The sequence below is a fragment of the Plectropomus leopardus genome, chromosome 20 (assembly GCF_026936395.1).
Source record: "Plectropomus leopardus strain MGB_pleo_1.0 chromosome 20, ASM2693639v1, whole genome shotgun sequence".
NCBI classification, from domain to species: domain Eukaryota; kingdom Metazoa; phylum Chordata; class Actinopteri; order Perciformes; family Serranidae; genus Plectropomus; species Plectropomus leopardus.
Genome location: NC_142195.1, coordinates 20,284,273 through 20,298,593, shown reverse-complemented (window position 1 = coordinate 20,298,593; position 14,321 = coordinate 20,284,273). Strand labels below are relative to the sequence as shown.

Genomic DNA, 14,321 nt, shown 5'->3' with positions numbered 1-14,321 from the left:
AGGGTTAATTTGAATAGAAACAACTGAAGGTCTTCTTAACTGCAGAATGGTTTAAGTGAGCGCTCCCACAGTTTTTGACATACACTGCATGTCATATTAAAGTCACTGTGGTGTTTTGCGGTTATATCGCTTGAGCTGTGGAAAAGCATGGGTTTTTATCAGTGAACTAACTATGACATTGCTCCCTCCTCTTTGCATCTGATTGATTGTTTCATGATTGACAGGTTCTGGAGGCCACACGCGTCACCAGGAGGAAAAGCGATATGGCGCGGAAGTGGGAAGCAGGCATTTACGCCAATGAGGAAGGAGAAGAAGAAGAAGAAGAAGAAGAAGAGGAGGAAGAAGAGGAGTAAACTAACAGCTCCTTTCAGAGACAGTTAAGGGACTGAGTGGAAAGGAGGAGGAAGAGACTGAAGGAAAGGCGTTAGGGAAAGGAAACAGTATTTATTTTACTCACAGTATTCTGATGATCACATGACCCACAGGCTCGACCAATGGGGCTTATTGAAGAAGTGCATCAAGTTGTGGTTTTTAGACCTGAGGATTGAAGGCCAACAGTATGTGAAGTGACAGAATGTCAGGGACATTTGAAGTGTTGAGGTGATGCAAGAGACAGTTTGAAAGGGTTTTATGCTGATTTACGAACGCTGTTCGGATGTGCATTTGAAGGTTTTTACTAGCTGGTAGACGCTGAATGACTGAAATATTCATAGGATTGTTCATTTACCTGCATTTTTATTATTGAAATATGGGATGGCTGAGATCTAAACATTTTATTTTGACAGGTTGCCTGAGACTTGCAGGTTTTGGCAGGGGGTGCTTGATAATAACCCGTCATCAAATCAAAATGTGTGGTTTTTATTACCAACAAGGGAAAAAAAAGATGCAGGTGTGTGCAGAGTGACAAACTTCAGACTGAATTTTGTGTGAGAAAGGAGAAAAGCGAGGCCTAATTTCTGTAATTTCAGAATCTGGTGATGCTATGGGAAGGCTGCTATGATTTCCAGGCACTGAAGTTCTATCTGGTGCATCCTGCAGTGCCACAACACACCACAGTACTGATATAACACACATATGGCATGTTGGTGGGAGCTTTTGCAACCTTTTAAAGCATCTGCATTAAATTTTAAGTGCCGACTTGAAGGTCCTTGAACTGGTAAATGCTAGCGAGGAAATTTGAAAAACTAGCATCAAGGTTCAACTCTGCCTTAGACCGTCAGCAACTGCTGGATGCACGATATGTATGATGTATTTTATCTTCTTCTATTCTACAGTTTAAGTAGACCATAGAGAAAATAAGCCACCACATTAGATAGAAAGTCTGTTTGTAAAAAAACATTTTCTTCAGTGACTATTCAGTGAGGGACAGACGGGGAAGCTAACAGCGAGTCATGTTTGCATCACTTTAGTCCGAGTGTGTATTACTGAAAGGGCTGGGTCGGGGCTTTTATATTCTAGAAAAAAAAATCACTTATTTTACCTTCACTGGCTATGCCGCTTTGTTGACCTGTGCTTTCTGATGTAAGCAGTTGTTTCATGTATTATACTGAGGTAGGACTGTGTATTTGATATATGAACCTGTATGTTGAGATTCCAGTGGTGGGCAACTGCTGTGTATCTACTCTACCTTGCTAGATGAGGATAAAGTTTGATGAAAAATAGTGAAAAACTTTTATAAAAAGTTGTTATACCAAAACAGAATGTTGTTATTTAGAGAACAGTCAGACTACGCTTTTAAAAATTTATTTAAAAAGTTTTGATCGTGTGCATGAGATGACACTCCTTTCCTATTCTGAGACAAGCACAGGACAAGAAAAGAAGGCAACAGATTATCAGTACAAAGGCTCATTAACAGGCCGCAGCTACTGGCTGATCTTCTGCTCATTTTGTATGAACATAACATGGGAGATTGTTTGTTGGGGTTGTCAATTTTTTTTACTAAATATATCGTGAGCTTTGATTATGCATGACAATGCGATTTCCTGTTTTGCTAAATGAACGTTTTACTGCAATACAGGCCTCTATGAGTGTGGTGATACTGGGGATTGTCCAGGTGTGGAAAGCAAGATTCAGCTTCAAAATTAAACACAATGAAAGAGGAATAATCCCTGGAGCCAACAGGACTGTCTTTAAAGGGACAGTCCAACCCCAAATCAAAAATACATATTTTTCCTCTTACCTGCAACACTATTGATCAGTTTAGATTGTTTTGGTGTTAGCTTCCTAGTGTTGAAGATATCGGCTGTAGAGATGTCTGCCTTCTCACATATGTAATCGAATTGAATGGCACTCAGCTTGTGGTGCTCAAAGCACCAAAAAAACGACATTTTAAAAACTCAAAAGCATGTCTCTTTCCAAAAAGCATGACCTGCTTACTCAAGTTAATCCACAAACTTTGTTATGCGCAGTTTTATGTGGGAACTTTTTTTTTTTTTACCAAACTACACCTACCCGCTGTATCACCATGCAGAAGGAAGAGTGCATCTACTTGCCGAGTAGATACTTGTGTTTGTGACAGTAGGATATGTAAACACTACTAGTGTTGTTTTTGGTTGAGTTTCATCGTTAGATAGCTCGGTGATAACAGTTAAGCTAGCAGCAGATGCACACTTCCTGCTGTGCAGTGATACAGTTAGCAAGTGGGAATAAAATAGTTCCTAAATAAACTGATTAAAACAAGGTCTGCAGATTAACTTGAATAAATGGGTCATCATTTTTGGAAAGAGACGTTGTTGAGTTAAAAAAAAAAAATCATTTTTTTTTTCTTGTGGGTGCTTTGAGCACCAGAAGCCAAGTGATATCTAATTCCATTTTATTGGAGAGAAAGCAGCCCTCTCTACAGCTCATATCTCTTAACACTGCAACCCACACCAAAACGGCCTAAACTGATAAATAGCACTATGAGTAACCACAAAAATATGTATCTTAGATTTTGTAGTAAACTGTCCCTTTAAATAAGAATTAAAGACAAAAATGTGTCAACGTGGATGTAGAAACAGAACCACTTTAACTGAAATGTAGCAAAATGATTTTGCGTCTTAGCCTTTGGTAGCTTGTTTATTGAAGCCTTTGAGATTTTCCTTCAGCATTAGGATGTTAGGAGGATGGGGAGACAGATTTTCCTGTAAACCGCAGGGTCACAGTTTTGATCATCTGCTAGGCTGTCCTGTTAAAGTGTCCTTCAAGCAGGCACTGACCTTTGTGTTTGCTCACAAACACACTGAATACATTCTATATAATTAAAACTGAGGTAAACTCGCACAAACGATAAAGAATTGTGGGACACATGCTTTACCTTGACAATAATAATAACTATTATATTTATTGGGACAGTCCCATCCTGAGTGCAAGTTAACTAACGCTATTTAATTATCTATTTGAATTATATGCTCTCTGAGTGTGAAATGTAGTGCCAGCAGCCACCAATGGGAAGTAGAAACAAAGGAAGTGTGCCTATCTAATATGCTTATTTCCCCTTGAAACAAAACCCACATTGGTTCCAGAGGATCCAAATCTTTCTTGTTTTCGGACACGTGATAAAAAATATTGGACTGGTGAGGACTAGTGTCCCTTTTTATGTGATAGAGTTTGTGGGATGGAGGAAAATGTGTTGATATAATGGAGAAAGTGTCACTGACGCTGATGTGAGATTCATTTTGCCACATGACTTAAAGGACAATCCAAATGTTACTTTTTTGCATTTCTCTGTCAGAGATATTAGATTGTAGAGGAGCTTGAACACCTTTTTTTCAGGATGGATGGCAGATCCAGATCCTTTGTGATGGATGGTAGTTTCACAGTGGCCTATTCTGGATGCCAGCTGAGCATTGACTGTATCTGAGCTTCATTCACAGCACGATTTGAGTTTTAAGCAACAAAAGCTTCTTCTTATTTACTGTTGCTGCTGCAACACATTGTAAAACGGTTAGTGTGCACACACACGCTGTCCTCATTTCACCTTCAAAGGACACAATCAAAACTCGTTTTCTCGTTAAATATGAAGCTTTTGAAATAGTAACAGATATCATGCACACACAAAGGAGTTCTAATATGATTTATTATTATTATTATATGCTTTTGTTGTTTGAATTCATGGTGCAGAGATGATTTATTTATCATTTTAAATGCTGGTAGCTTCTTTTCGGCTACAGAAGCTTCAGTGTGGGACTGTCTGTGTGTGTGATGAAGCAATCTTATTATACAGTATAACTTCTGTTCCTATGTTAACCACTTGTATGCTCATACTCTGCTTTATTTTATAGCACATATAAGGCTCACAGTTATACACCTACATACATATTATGAATATTTTCTCATTAAAAACAAAACCTGTAAATGTGGGAGTTCTGAGTACTTTGTTTTTTTGTTTTAACTAACTAAGGCATACCAGTTGTGGGTTTTTCTCACATACTTTTCATGACGAGAGGACATTCCTCAAAGCAAACAAGTTTTTCGGTTGATGTCATTGTCAGCTTTGTCAGTTCATATGATAACTGAATTGTTATGAAAGTGGTTTGAGTAGTTTGACTTCATTGTTTTCAGCACTCTACCATTTACAGTAAATGCTGAATGCTGAGGTTTCCTTCAGTTCTCAAATAAGGAAGAACTTTCAACCATCACACGCAACATTAAATGCATCATTAACGTTCACTGTCACCTCATGTATGGACAAAAAATGTAACTGGTTCTTCTCCAATGTAGGATTTTTTTGTGCATTTCATGTTTTGAAAAATTGTTAACTGAATCAATTTGGCTTTTTGGATTTTCTTTTAGACAATCAAGCTACTGGAAGATGTGAACTAGGGCTCAAGTATCATGTGATGGGCTTTTTTCTCCACATTTTGCACTCTAAACAACAAGCTGATCAACTAAAAGACTAACCGATAATAAAATGAATCACAAAACAAGATAGATATCAAAATAACCTTAGTTTAATTGTGCTCTGACAGGTTTTTTCTGGATACCATGCAACAGAGGCTTGACTTATGACATCTGCTTTGTTAGTTTTACTTTCTCTTTTATGTTCTTGTTCTTTTCAGTCCAGTGTTTATCTTTTAAAGGGACAGTTTACCTCAAAATCAAAAACTGGACTTTTCCTCTTACATGTAGTGCTATTTATTAATCTAGATTGTTGTGGTGCCGAGTGTTGGAGATACTGGGTGTGGAGTTATCTGCTATCTCTTATTCTCTCCAATATAATGCAACTAGATGGCACTCAACATGTGGTGCTGAAAGTGCCAAAAGAAAATAGAAACATGTCTGAAAAACTCAACAGCAATTTGTCTTTCCAGAAATCATGACCTGGTTTCTCAAGATAATCCACAGGCCTTGTTGTGAGCAGTTTCATCTAGGAACTATTTTCTTTCTATCGAACTACACCCGGCAACTGTAACACTGGGCAGAAAGGAGTGTATTTATTATTATTATTATTATTTTTTTTTTTTAGTGCTTTGACCACCACAAGCAAAGTACCATCTAGTTCTATTATACTGGAGAGAAAGCAGACATCTCTACAGCCAATATCTCTTACACTCTGCAACTCACGCCAAAACAATATAGATTGATAAATAGCACTACAGGTAGAAGGAAGAAATTGCATTTTTGATTCTGAGATGAACTGTCCCTTTAAAAGAAGAAACACTTGACTGAATAGAATAAGAATATAAACGACAAAGTAAAACAAACAAGTCAGTGTCACTTCTCCAGGCCTATGTGGCACGGTATCCAGAAAAACCTGTCAGGGCACAATGAAAATCAGGTGATTTTACAACAACAATCTAGATTTATAAACATCAGTACAGACTAGAGGAAAAATATTGATTATTTAATTTGGGGTGAACCATCCATTAAGTCTTTTAACTGTTTAAACTTAAAGAAACAAAATTCATTCAGTTTTAAAAAAGTATTCATCGTGTTTTTCTGAAAAATGTTAAACTTAGTTACTGTAGTTATGAAGGGCGATGGGAGTGGTTTTTTTTAATATACTCTTTGAAATAAAAAAAACATTAACATATGCTGGTAATACAGTCGTGAATAGGTTTGTCAACTCTCTCTCTCACACACATACACAAGCAAACACACACACACACACGCACAGACTTTTCAGTGTCATCACGCCTGCTTTTGGAGCACGTTTGAGGAAATGGGCGTGAGTCGCTGTTAGTGTATAGAGTCTCGCTGCTTCATGTCAAACACACCACTGACTGAGGAAGACGAATGTGTGCGTCCTCCACTACATGAGAATAACTTAAACCTTTACTTCTGCTTTTGTTCACATTCAGTCTGATTTTGATTTTGAGTTTCAGGAGGTCTGAGTGGAGGCTGTCACTGAAAGTTTAACCATGGCCATGCTGAGTGGCTGTCAGACAGCCATCACGGTGCTCCGGAAGATCGAGCCGATCATCGTGCTGGCGCAGCTGGGCTGCACTCTCTTTGACACCGCCCTGCAGATGGTGGCCAAGGACCGGTGTGCCAACGCCACCTACCCGGACCTATCCAGAGAGGCCAGCCAGCAGAAAGCCATGACAGACTTCTTCATGACCTACCACCTCATCATGCGGCTGGCGCCCATTCTACCTGCGCTGCTCCTTGCCAGGTTAGGGGACCGCGGCTGGAGGAGAGCCCCCATCGTGGTACCCCTGATCGGATACGTACTGTCCAGGCTCATGCTGCTGCTGGTGGCCGTCTTCCGCCTCCCGCTGGAGGTGATGTTCGGCGCGGCGGTGGTGTACGGGCTGTCCGGCGGCTTCTGCGCCTACTGGCCCGCCGTCATGACGCTGGCGTCACTGGCCTCTACCCCAGCTGACCGCTCTAAGGTTAGTGATCTCATTTTGCAGCTTCACAACATAACAAAAAAATACTTACAAAAGTCTTGTACTCAGTCGTGGAAGAAGTGTTCATATCCATTACTAAGTAAAAGTAGGCTACTAATACCACATAGTGAAAATACTCTTTTACAAATAAAAGTCATGCATTGAAAATATTATTTAAGGATTTTGTTTTTTTTATTTCTTTAATTCCTTTTGATCTGTTTTACCTTTTTAATTCATGCTTTATCTCTTTTATTTCCTTTTATTTGGGGTTTTATTGTCTCTGTTATTGTTTTGATCGTTGTTGTATCACTGTCTGTGTATCCCTGTGCTTTGTTTTGTTTGTCAAAGCACTTTGTAAGGTCTGTTTTTAAAGGTGCTATATAAATAAATAAATAAAATAAAGTTTTTATTCAGTAAAAGTAGGTATGATAATAAAAATATGCTTAAAGTACTAAAAGTATTCAGCATCCAAATGCAGAAAAAATCTTGCAAAAACATGCCTTCAAAGAATTCTTGTTATTAATATGTTATATTAATTCTCTAATTTTTAGTATTCTTACTTGTCACTTAACCACATACCATCATTTTTATATGTTGTTTATCACTGATCACAAAAGCCACAACCCTTGTTATCAAAATGTCTTTTATTATATCTATTTATATTTTCCAATAAATCTACATCATGAGTTACAGCTGCACCTTTTAAAATAAATAATTTGTGTCCATGTCCCATGCAGGCGATGATGAAAGTGGAGCTGCTGTATGGGCTAGCAGGTCTGGTGGGCAGCCTGGTGTCTGGTCATCTCTTCCTGCTGTACAGCTCCAGTTTGGGGAATGGGACCATCCTGCTCTCCGTGAGCACAGTGTTGTATCTGTTCTGCCTCATACACTCCATAGTTCTGCTGCAGGTCAGTGCATGTATTAATTATCTCCGTGAACTACCATTTCCTGTTTGATAAAAATGGATAATACTAATAATCATTATTATTATGTAACTATATTTTTTTAATACCTTTTTTTCCAAGTCATTTTCTGTTTTTGTTCTTTTATTTTCTTCTTTTTTGTTCTAATTTCTGGTTATTTTGTAGATTTTTTTTTTTTTTTACTAATACTTGCTAATTTTGGGGCCATTTCTTGTCAAGTTAGTCATTGCCTTTTTTCCATGTTTTTGGGAGAAATCAAACCGATTTGCACATATTTCAAAGGGTTAAGTCTTCTTAGGCTTTAGAAAATCATAATTATTATCATAGGTAGTAGTAGTAGTAGTAGTAGTGGCTGTAGAAGTAGTAGTGGTAGGATTAGTATTAGCTTTAGTATTAGTATTAGCATTATTAAATTAGTTATTTATTTATTTTGTTGTTGTTGTTTTTTTCATTTTGTTAAGGTTTTCTTTACACTGCAATGCCAAAATGTATTTAAAGCATTTTATTCTATTTAGCCAGAGTCAGACAATTGTTCCTCTGTTGTTACTCAACTGTGCCCCACCTGTGAAAATATTTTAGGTTGATAATAAACCACCTGACCAGCTTCCTTATATGCCATATAAGGAACAATGCCTTGCAAGTTGTACATGATTGAAAGGGATGTCGCAGATGCAGTTCACATCGGTGGATCAAGTTAAACTCTACCTCTTATTTAGAAAATGTCATTATAAAGGCTGTTATTTATATTGTGGAGCGAAAGATGTACAAATAGAAAGGATACAGACACTGACATAAATTCAATCTTGTAAACTGTATTTTAGGGGAAAAAAAATTAAACCATTAAGAACAAAAGCAAAGCCATGTCACTGCCAATGTCAGAACCACATTTTCAGCTTTTTACCCGCAAATGTGGCCTAAATACTTACCTTACGTCAACAGCTGAGAAGCTAACGGCTTATGCAGATGTTAACTATGTGTGTGCATCTTAATTTAAGGTGAAACAAATATCCAACGATGAGCCAGACGAGAACTGCCACCTCCTTTCTCACCCCTCCGGTGAAGATCCTGTGGAGGCTCCTGCTGGGAGAGACATGGTGAACGTGGCTCTGCTGTTTGTTGCTGCTATACTGTACGTCTCTGCAGAGGTTGGCGCTGTAGAAATACTAGCCGTCTTTGTGCTAAAAGCACCTCTCAGCTGGAACGCCACCCAGGTGACATTTTGATCCATTTGTATGTATTTATTTAGGTTTTGCATTTAGGATTTTGACACATGAAAGAAACACAACAGTGTTTTTGCTGATTTAAAATTGACCAGATAAAATGATTAGCCACTTAACACAGAATATAATCAACTAAAATTATTTTAAAAAAAAACAAAAAACAATTTGTGCTGCTGTAAGCTTCCACATAGTAAAAAGACTAAAAATTGCTTAATTATAAATTTCCGAAATTTATATTGAACGTGTAAAAAAGAAAATAGAGAAATGACCATACAAAAAAGCAGACGGACAAAAAAAGGAATATTTACAGACAATGAAAAACATAAAACAAGAAAACACTTGTGTCAAACACTTGATGTCTCTGTTTACATACTCAAAAAGGAATGAGAAGTACAAACCTTTTTAATCCTAACCCCTTCTCCAAAAGTCATTGATTTTTTTTTTTAAATATTAACCAGCTTCCTTATTGACTTAAACCTTTACTCTAATTAATTAAACATATGTGGATATGCCGACATACACAAAATCAAAAAAAAAAACAAAAAAAAAACAGGTAGATGAACTAGGAAAAATAAATATTGAGTAACCAAATAAATAAACAGTAACCCCTGTAAACACCTGCCAAACCCCCTCTTCATCCCTGTGCCTGGTAAAAGTAATGTGTTTATACCTTATTACCTTATTTCAAAGTTTATGCTTGGACATTGTTTTAGCTCAACATTAAAACTGTTGCATAGTTTTACTCTACATAGTATTTAGAATTTCCCTTAGTACAAGTACAACTCCCTTCTTGAGCTGAACAGAACAGAACAATTTTTTAATATTTCTTGTTAGCAGAGTATTTCTAGCCTTAAATATTATTTCGACAAGAGCTGTTAGTGTGATCTCAGAAATTGTGAATGATCTGTATTGCTCTTTTTTGGAGAACAGAAAGTAAACACTAAATTGTTAGTTACACATACAGTTAAATGTGACTTATCGTAATGTAAACAGCTACATGCAGTAGATTCATGTATGCATCACGTGTTTTTATTTACACAGCATTTTTCAATCTGTCAAATGTATTTTGTCTCTCTTAAATTTGCTTTCTCTCCTTTTTATCTTTCTTTCACTGTTGCACTTTCTTTTTTGTCATCCAATTATATCCTTTACATTTTTCTTCACTTTCTTTCTCTTTCTCCAGGTGGGTTATGGGAACGCAGTAGGCTGCGCGATTTTCCTCACAAGTTTCCTCGGTGTCATGGTGTTTCGCCGCTGCGTCAGTGACGTGACACTTATCCTAATAGGCTTGGTGTCATTCGCCACGGGAATTTTCTTCATGTCCTTTGTCACGACAACCTTGACATTTTACCTCGGTAAGCTTTTTGGTTGGAGGCACAGTTTTTGGTGAACCATGACTAATTTACATTTTAAACCCCCCAAAAAACTCCAGCCAGTTGCAGTTTGGGCCTTGTTTTCCAACTGCAGTTTTCTTTTGGACGACATACTATACGTCAACGTTTTTTCATGATTTTGGACGATATACTATAGTATAGTATTTCCCATTAATAACAAAGACTATGGCTATGACTATGACTATGTGGTCCAAAAGTGGATCAAAACACCATAGGTATGTGGTCCAAAATGGATCTAAACGTAATGGTTTTGTGTGCAACATGTCTGCAACATGTTGATTTTTGCCATACTATAGCTTTTTCAGTAATTTTTTTCAACATGCCACATTATGGGTTTTTTAGCCATTTTTGCAACATCCTAAGCTAAAACGTATCTCGGCATGCTATTTTATGCGGTTTAATGTGTTTTTCAGCATTTTTTTTTGGAAATGTCATATTTTTTCCATACTATAGCGTTTCTTTTTCAGTCATTTTTTCAACATGCCATATTATCGTGATTTTGGCTGGTTTTGCAACATGCTATGCTATGGCCTGTCTCAGCATGCTATTTTATGTTATTTAATGTGGTTTTCATCTTTTTTGTGGAATGTCATATTTTGACATTTTTGCCATACTATAGCTTTGCTTTTTCTGTCATTTTTTCAACATGCTGAATTATTGGTTTTTGGCCGTTTTTGCCACATCCTATGCTATGGCGTGTCTTGGCATGGTTTTTTATACTGTTTAACATGGTTTTCAGCATTTGAATGGAAATGTCATATTTTGAGATTTTTGCCATACTATAGCCTTGCTTTTTCTGTCATTTTTTCAACATGCTATATTATTGGGTTTTTAGCCTTTTTGCAACATCCTATGCTATGGCGTGACTCAGCATGCTATTTTATGCGGATTGATGTGGTTTTCAGCATTTTTTGGGAAATGTCATATTTTGACATTTTTGCCATACTATACCTATACATACCTTGCTTTGTTGGTAATTTTTTCAGCATGCAATATTTTTGGGTTTTTGGCCGTTTTTGCCACATCCTATGCTATAGCATGTTTCGGCATGGTATTTTAAACTGTTTAATGTGTTTTTCAGCATTTTTTTGGAAATGTCATATTTTGAGATTTTTGCCATACTATAGCCTTGCTTTTTCGATCATTTTTTCAACATGCTATATTATTGGGTTTTTAGCCTTTTTTGCAACATCCTATGCTCTGGCATGTCTCGGCGTGGTATTTTATGGGTTTTAATGTAGTTTTCAGCATTTCTTTGGAAATGTCATATTTTGAGATTTTTGCCTTACTATAGCCTTGCTTTTTCAGTCATTTTTTTTTTAATATGTTGAATTATTGGTTTTTGGCCGTTTTTGCAACATCCTATGCTATGGCATGTCTCGGCATGGTATTTTATACTGTTTAACATGGTTTTCTGCATTTTTTTTTGGAAATATCATATTTTGAGATTTTTGCCATACTATAGCCTTGCTTTTTCTGTCATTTTTTCAACATGCAATATTATTGGGTTTTTGGCCGTTTTTGCAACATCCTATGCTATGGCGTGTTTCGGAATGGTATTTTATGCTGTTTAATGTGGTTTTCAGCATTTCTTTGGAAATGTCATATTTTGAGATTTTTGCCTTACTTTTTCAGTCATTTTTTCAACATGTTGAATTATTGGTTTTTGGCCGTTTTTGCAACATCCTATGCTCTGGCATGTCTCGGCGTGGTATTTTATGGGTTTTAATGTAGTTTTCAGCATTTTTTTGGAAATGTCATATTTTGACATTATTGCCATACTATAGCCTTGCTTTGTCGGCCATTTTTTTGACATGCTATATTATTGGATTTTTGGCCTTTTTTGCAACATCCTATGCTCTGGCATGTCTCGGCGTGGTATTTTATGGGTTTTAATGTAGTTTTCAGCATTTCTTTGGAAATGTCATATTTTGACATTTTTGTCATACTATAGCCTTGCTTTTTCAGTCATTTTTTCAACATGTTGAATTATTGGTTTTTGGCCGTTTTTGCAACATCCTATGCTATGGCGTGTCTCGGCATGGTATTTTATACTGTTTAACATGTTTTTCAGCATTTTTTTGGAAATATCATATTTTGAGATTTTTGCCATACTATAGCCTTGCTTCTTCTGTCATTTTTTCAACATTCTAAATTATTGGGTTTTTGGCTGTTTTTGCAACATCCTATTCTACAGCGTGTCTCGGCATGCTATTTTATGCGGTTTAATGTGTTTTTCAGCATTTTTTTGGAAATGTCATATTTTTTCCATACTATAGCCTTTCTTTTTCAGTCATTTTTTTAACATGCCATATTATTGTGATTTTGGCTGGTTTTGCAACATGCTATGCTATGGCCTGTCTCAGCATGCTATTTTATGTTATTTAATGTGGTTTTCAACTTTTTTGTGGAATGTCATATTTTGACATTTTTGCCATACTATACCTTTGCTTTTTCAGTAATTTTCCAACATGTTGAATTATTGGTTTTTGGCCGTTTTTGCAACATCCTATGCTATGGTGTGTCACGGCATGCTATTTTATGCAATTTAATGTGTTTTCAGCATTTTTTTGGAAATGTCATATTTTGGCATTTTTGCCTTACTATAGCCTTGCTTTTTCAGTCATTTTTTTGACATGCTATATTATTGTATTTTTGGCCGTTTTTACGACATCCTATGCTATGGCATGTGTCGGCATGCTATTTTATGCTGTTAAATGTGTTTTTCAGCATTTTCTTGGAAATGTCATATTTTGAGATTTTTGCCATACTATAGCCTTGCTTTTTCGGTCATTTTTTCAACATGCTATATTATTGGGTTTTTGGCCTTTTTTGCAACATCCTATTCTATACTGTGTCTTGGCATGCTATTTTATGTTATTTAATGTGGTTTTCAACTTTTTTGTGGAATGTCATATTTTGACATTTTTGCCATACTATAGCCTTGCTTTGTCGGTCATTTTTTCAGCATGCAATATTATTGGGTTTTTGGCCGTTTTTGCCACATCCTATGCTATAGCATGTTTCGGCATGGTATTTTAAACTGTTTAATGTGTTTTTTTAGCATTTCTTAGGAAATGTCATATTTAGAGATGTTTGCCTTACTATAGCCTTGCTTTTTCAGTCATTTTTTCAACATTCTAAATTATTGGGTTTTTGGCCGTTTTTGCAACATCCTATTCTACAGCGTATCTCGGCATGCTATTTTATGCTGTTTAATGTGGTTTCAGCATTTTTTTGGAAATGTCATATTTTGAGATTTTTGCCATACTATAGCCTTGCTTTTTCTGTCATTTTTTCAACATGCTATATTATTGGGTTTTTAGCCTTTTTTACAACATCCTATGCTATAGCATGACTCAGCATGCTATTTTATGCGGATTGATGTGGTTTTCAGCATTTTTTGGGAAATGTCACATTTTGACATTTTTGCCATACTATAGCCTTGCTTTGTTGGTCATTTTTTCAGCATGCAATATTATTGGGTTTTTGGCCGTTTTTGCAACATCCTATGCTATGGCGTGTTTCGGCATGGTATTTTATACTGTTTAACATGTTTTTCAGCATTTTTTTGGAAATGTCATATTTTGAGATTTTTGCCATACTATAGCCTTGCTTTTTCAGTCATTTTTTCAACATGCTATATTATTGGGTTTTTGGCCTTTTTTGCAACATCCTATGCTCTGGCATGTCTCGGCGTGGTATTTTATGGGTTTTAATGTAGTTTTCAGCATTTATTCGGAAATGTCATATTTTGACATTTTTGCCTTACTATAGCCTTGCTTTGTCGGTCATTTTTTGCAACATCCTAAGCTATAACGTATCTCGGCATGCTATTTTATGGGGTTTAATGTGTTTTCAGCATTTTTTGGGAAATGTCATATTTTGACATTTTTGCCTTACTATAGCCTTGCTTTGTCGGTCATTTTTTCGACATGCTATATTATTGGATTTTTGGCCTTTTTTGCAACA

The 14,321-nt window shown here is 36.4% G+C and overlaps 2 protein-coding genes across 4 annotated transcripts in view; both read left to right on the top strand.

Annotated features, from left to right (window-relative positions):
• Window positions 1-4,336, top strand: part of palm2akap2 (PALM2 and AKAP2 fusion) — a 107,313-nt gene extending 102,977 nt beyond the window's left edge. For all 3 annotated transcript variants that reach the window (XM_042509195.2, XM_042509197.2, XM_042509196.2), the window contains one exon: window positions 225-4,336. In XM_042509195.2, the coding sequence (XP_042365129.2) occupies window positions 225-353 (129 nt within the window). In that variant the 3' untranslated portion in view covers window positions 354-4,336. The remainder of the gene's footprint in view (window positions 1-224) is intronic.
• A 1,814-nt stretch (window positions 4,337-6,150) lies between these two features.
• Window positions 6,151-14,321, top strand: part of slc46a2 (solute carrier family 46 member 2) — a 44,391-nt gene continuing 36,220 nt past the window's right edge. Inside the window, exons 1-4 of the mRNA XM_042509308.2 lie at window positions 6,151-6,815; window positions 7,550-7,720; window positions 8,731-8,946; window positions 10,139-10,310. Of these exons, the coding sequence (XP_042365242.2) occupies window positions 6,342-6,815; window positions 7,550-7,720; window positions 8,731-8,946; window positions 10,139-10,310 (1,033 nt within the window). The 5' untranslated portion in view covers window positions 6,151-6,341. The remainder of the gene's footprint in view (window positions 6,816-7,549; window positions 7,721-8,730; window positions 8,947-10,138; window positions 10,311-14,321) is intronic.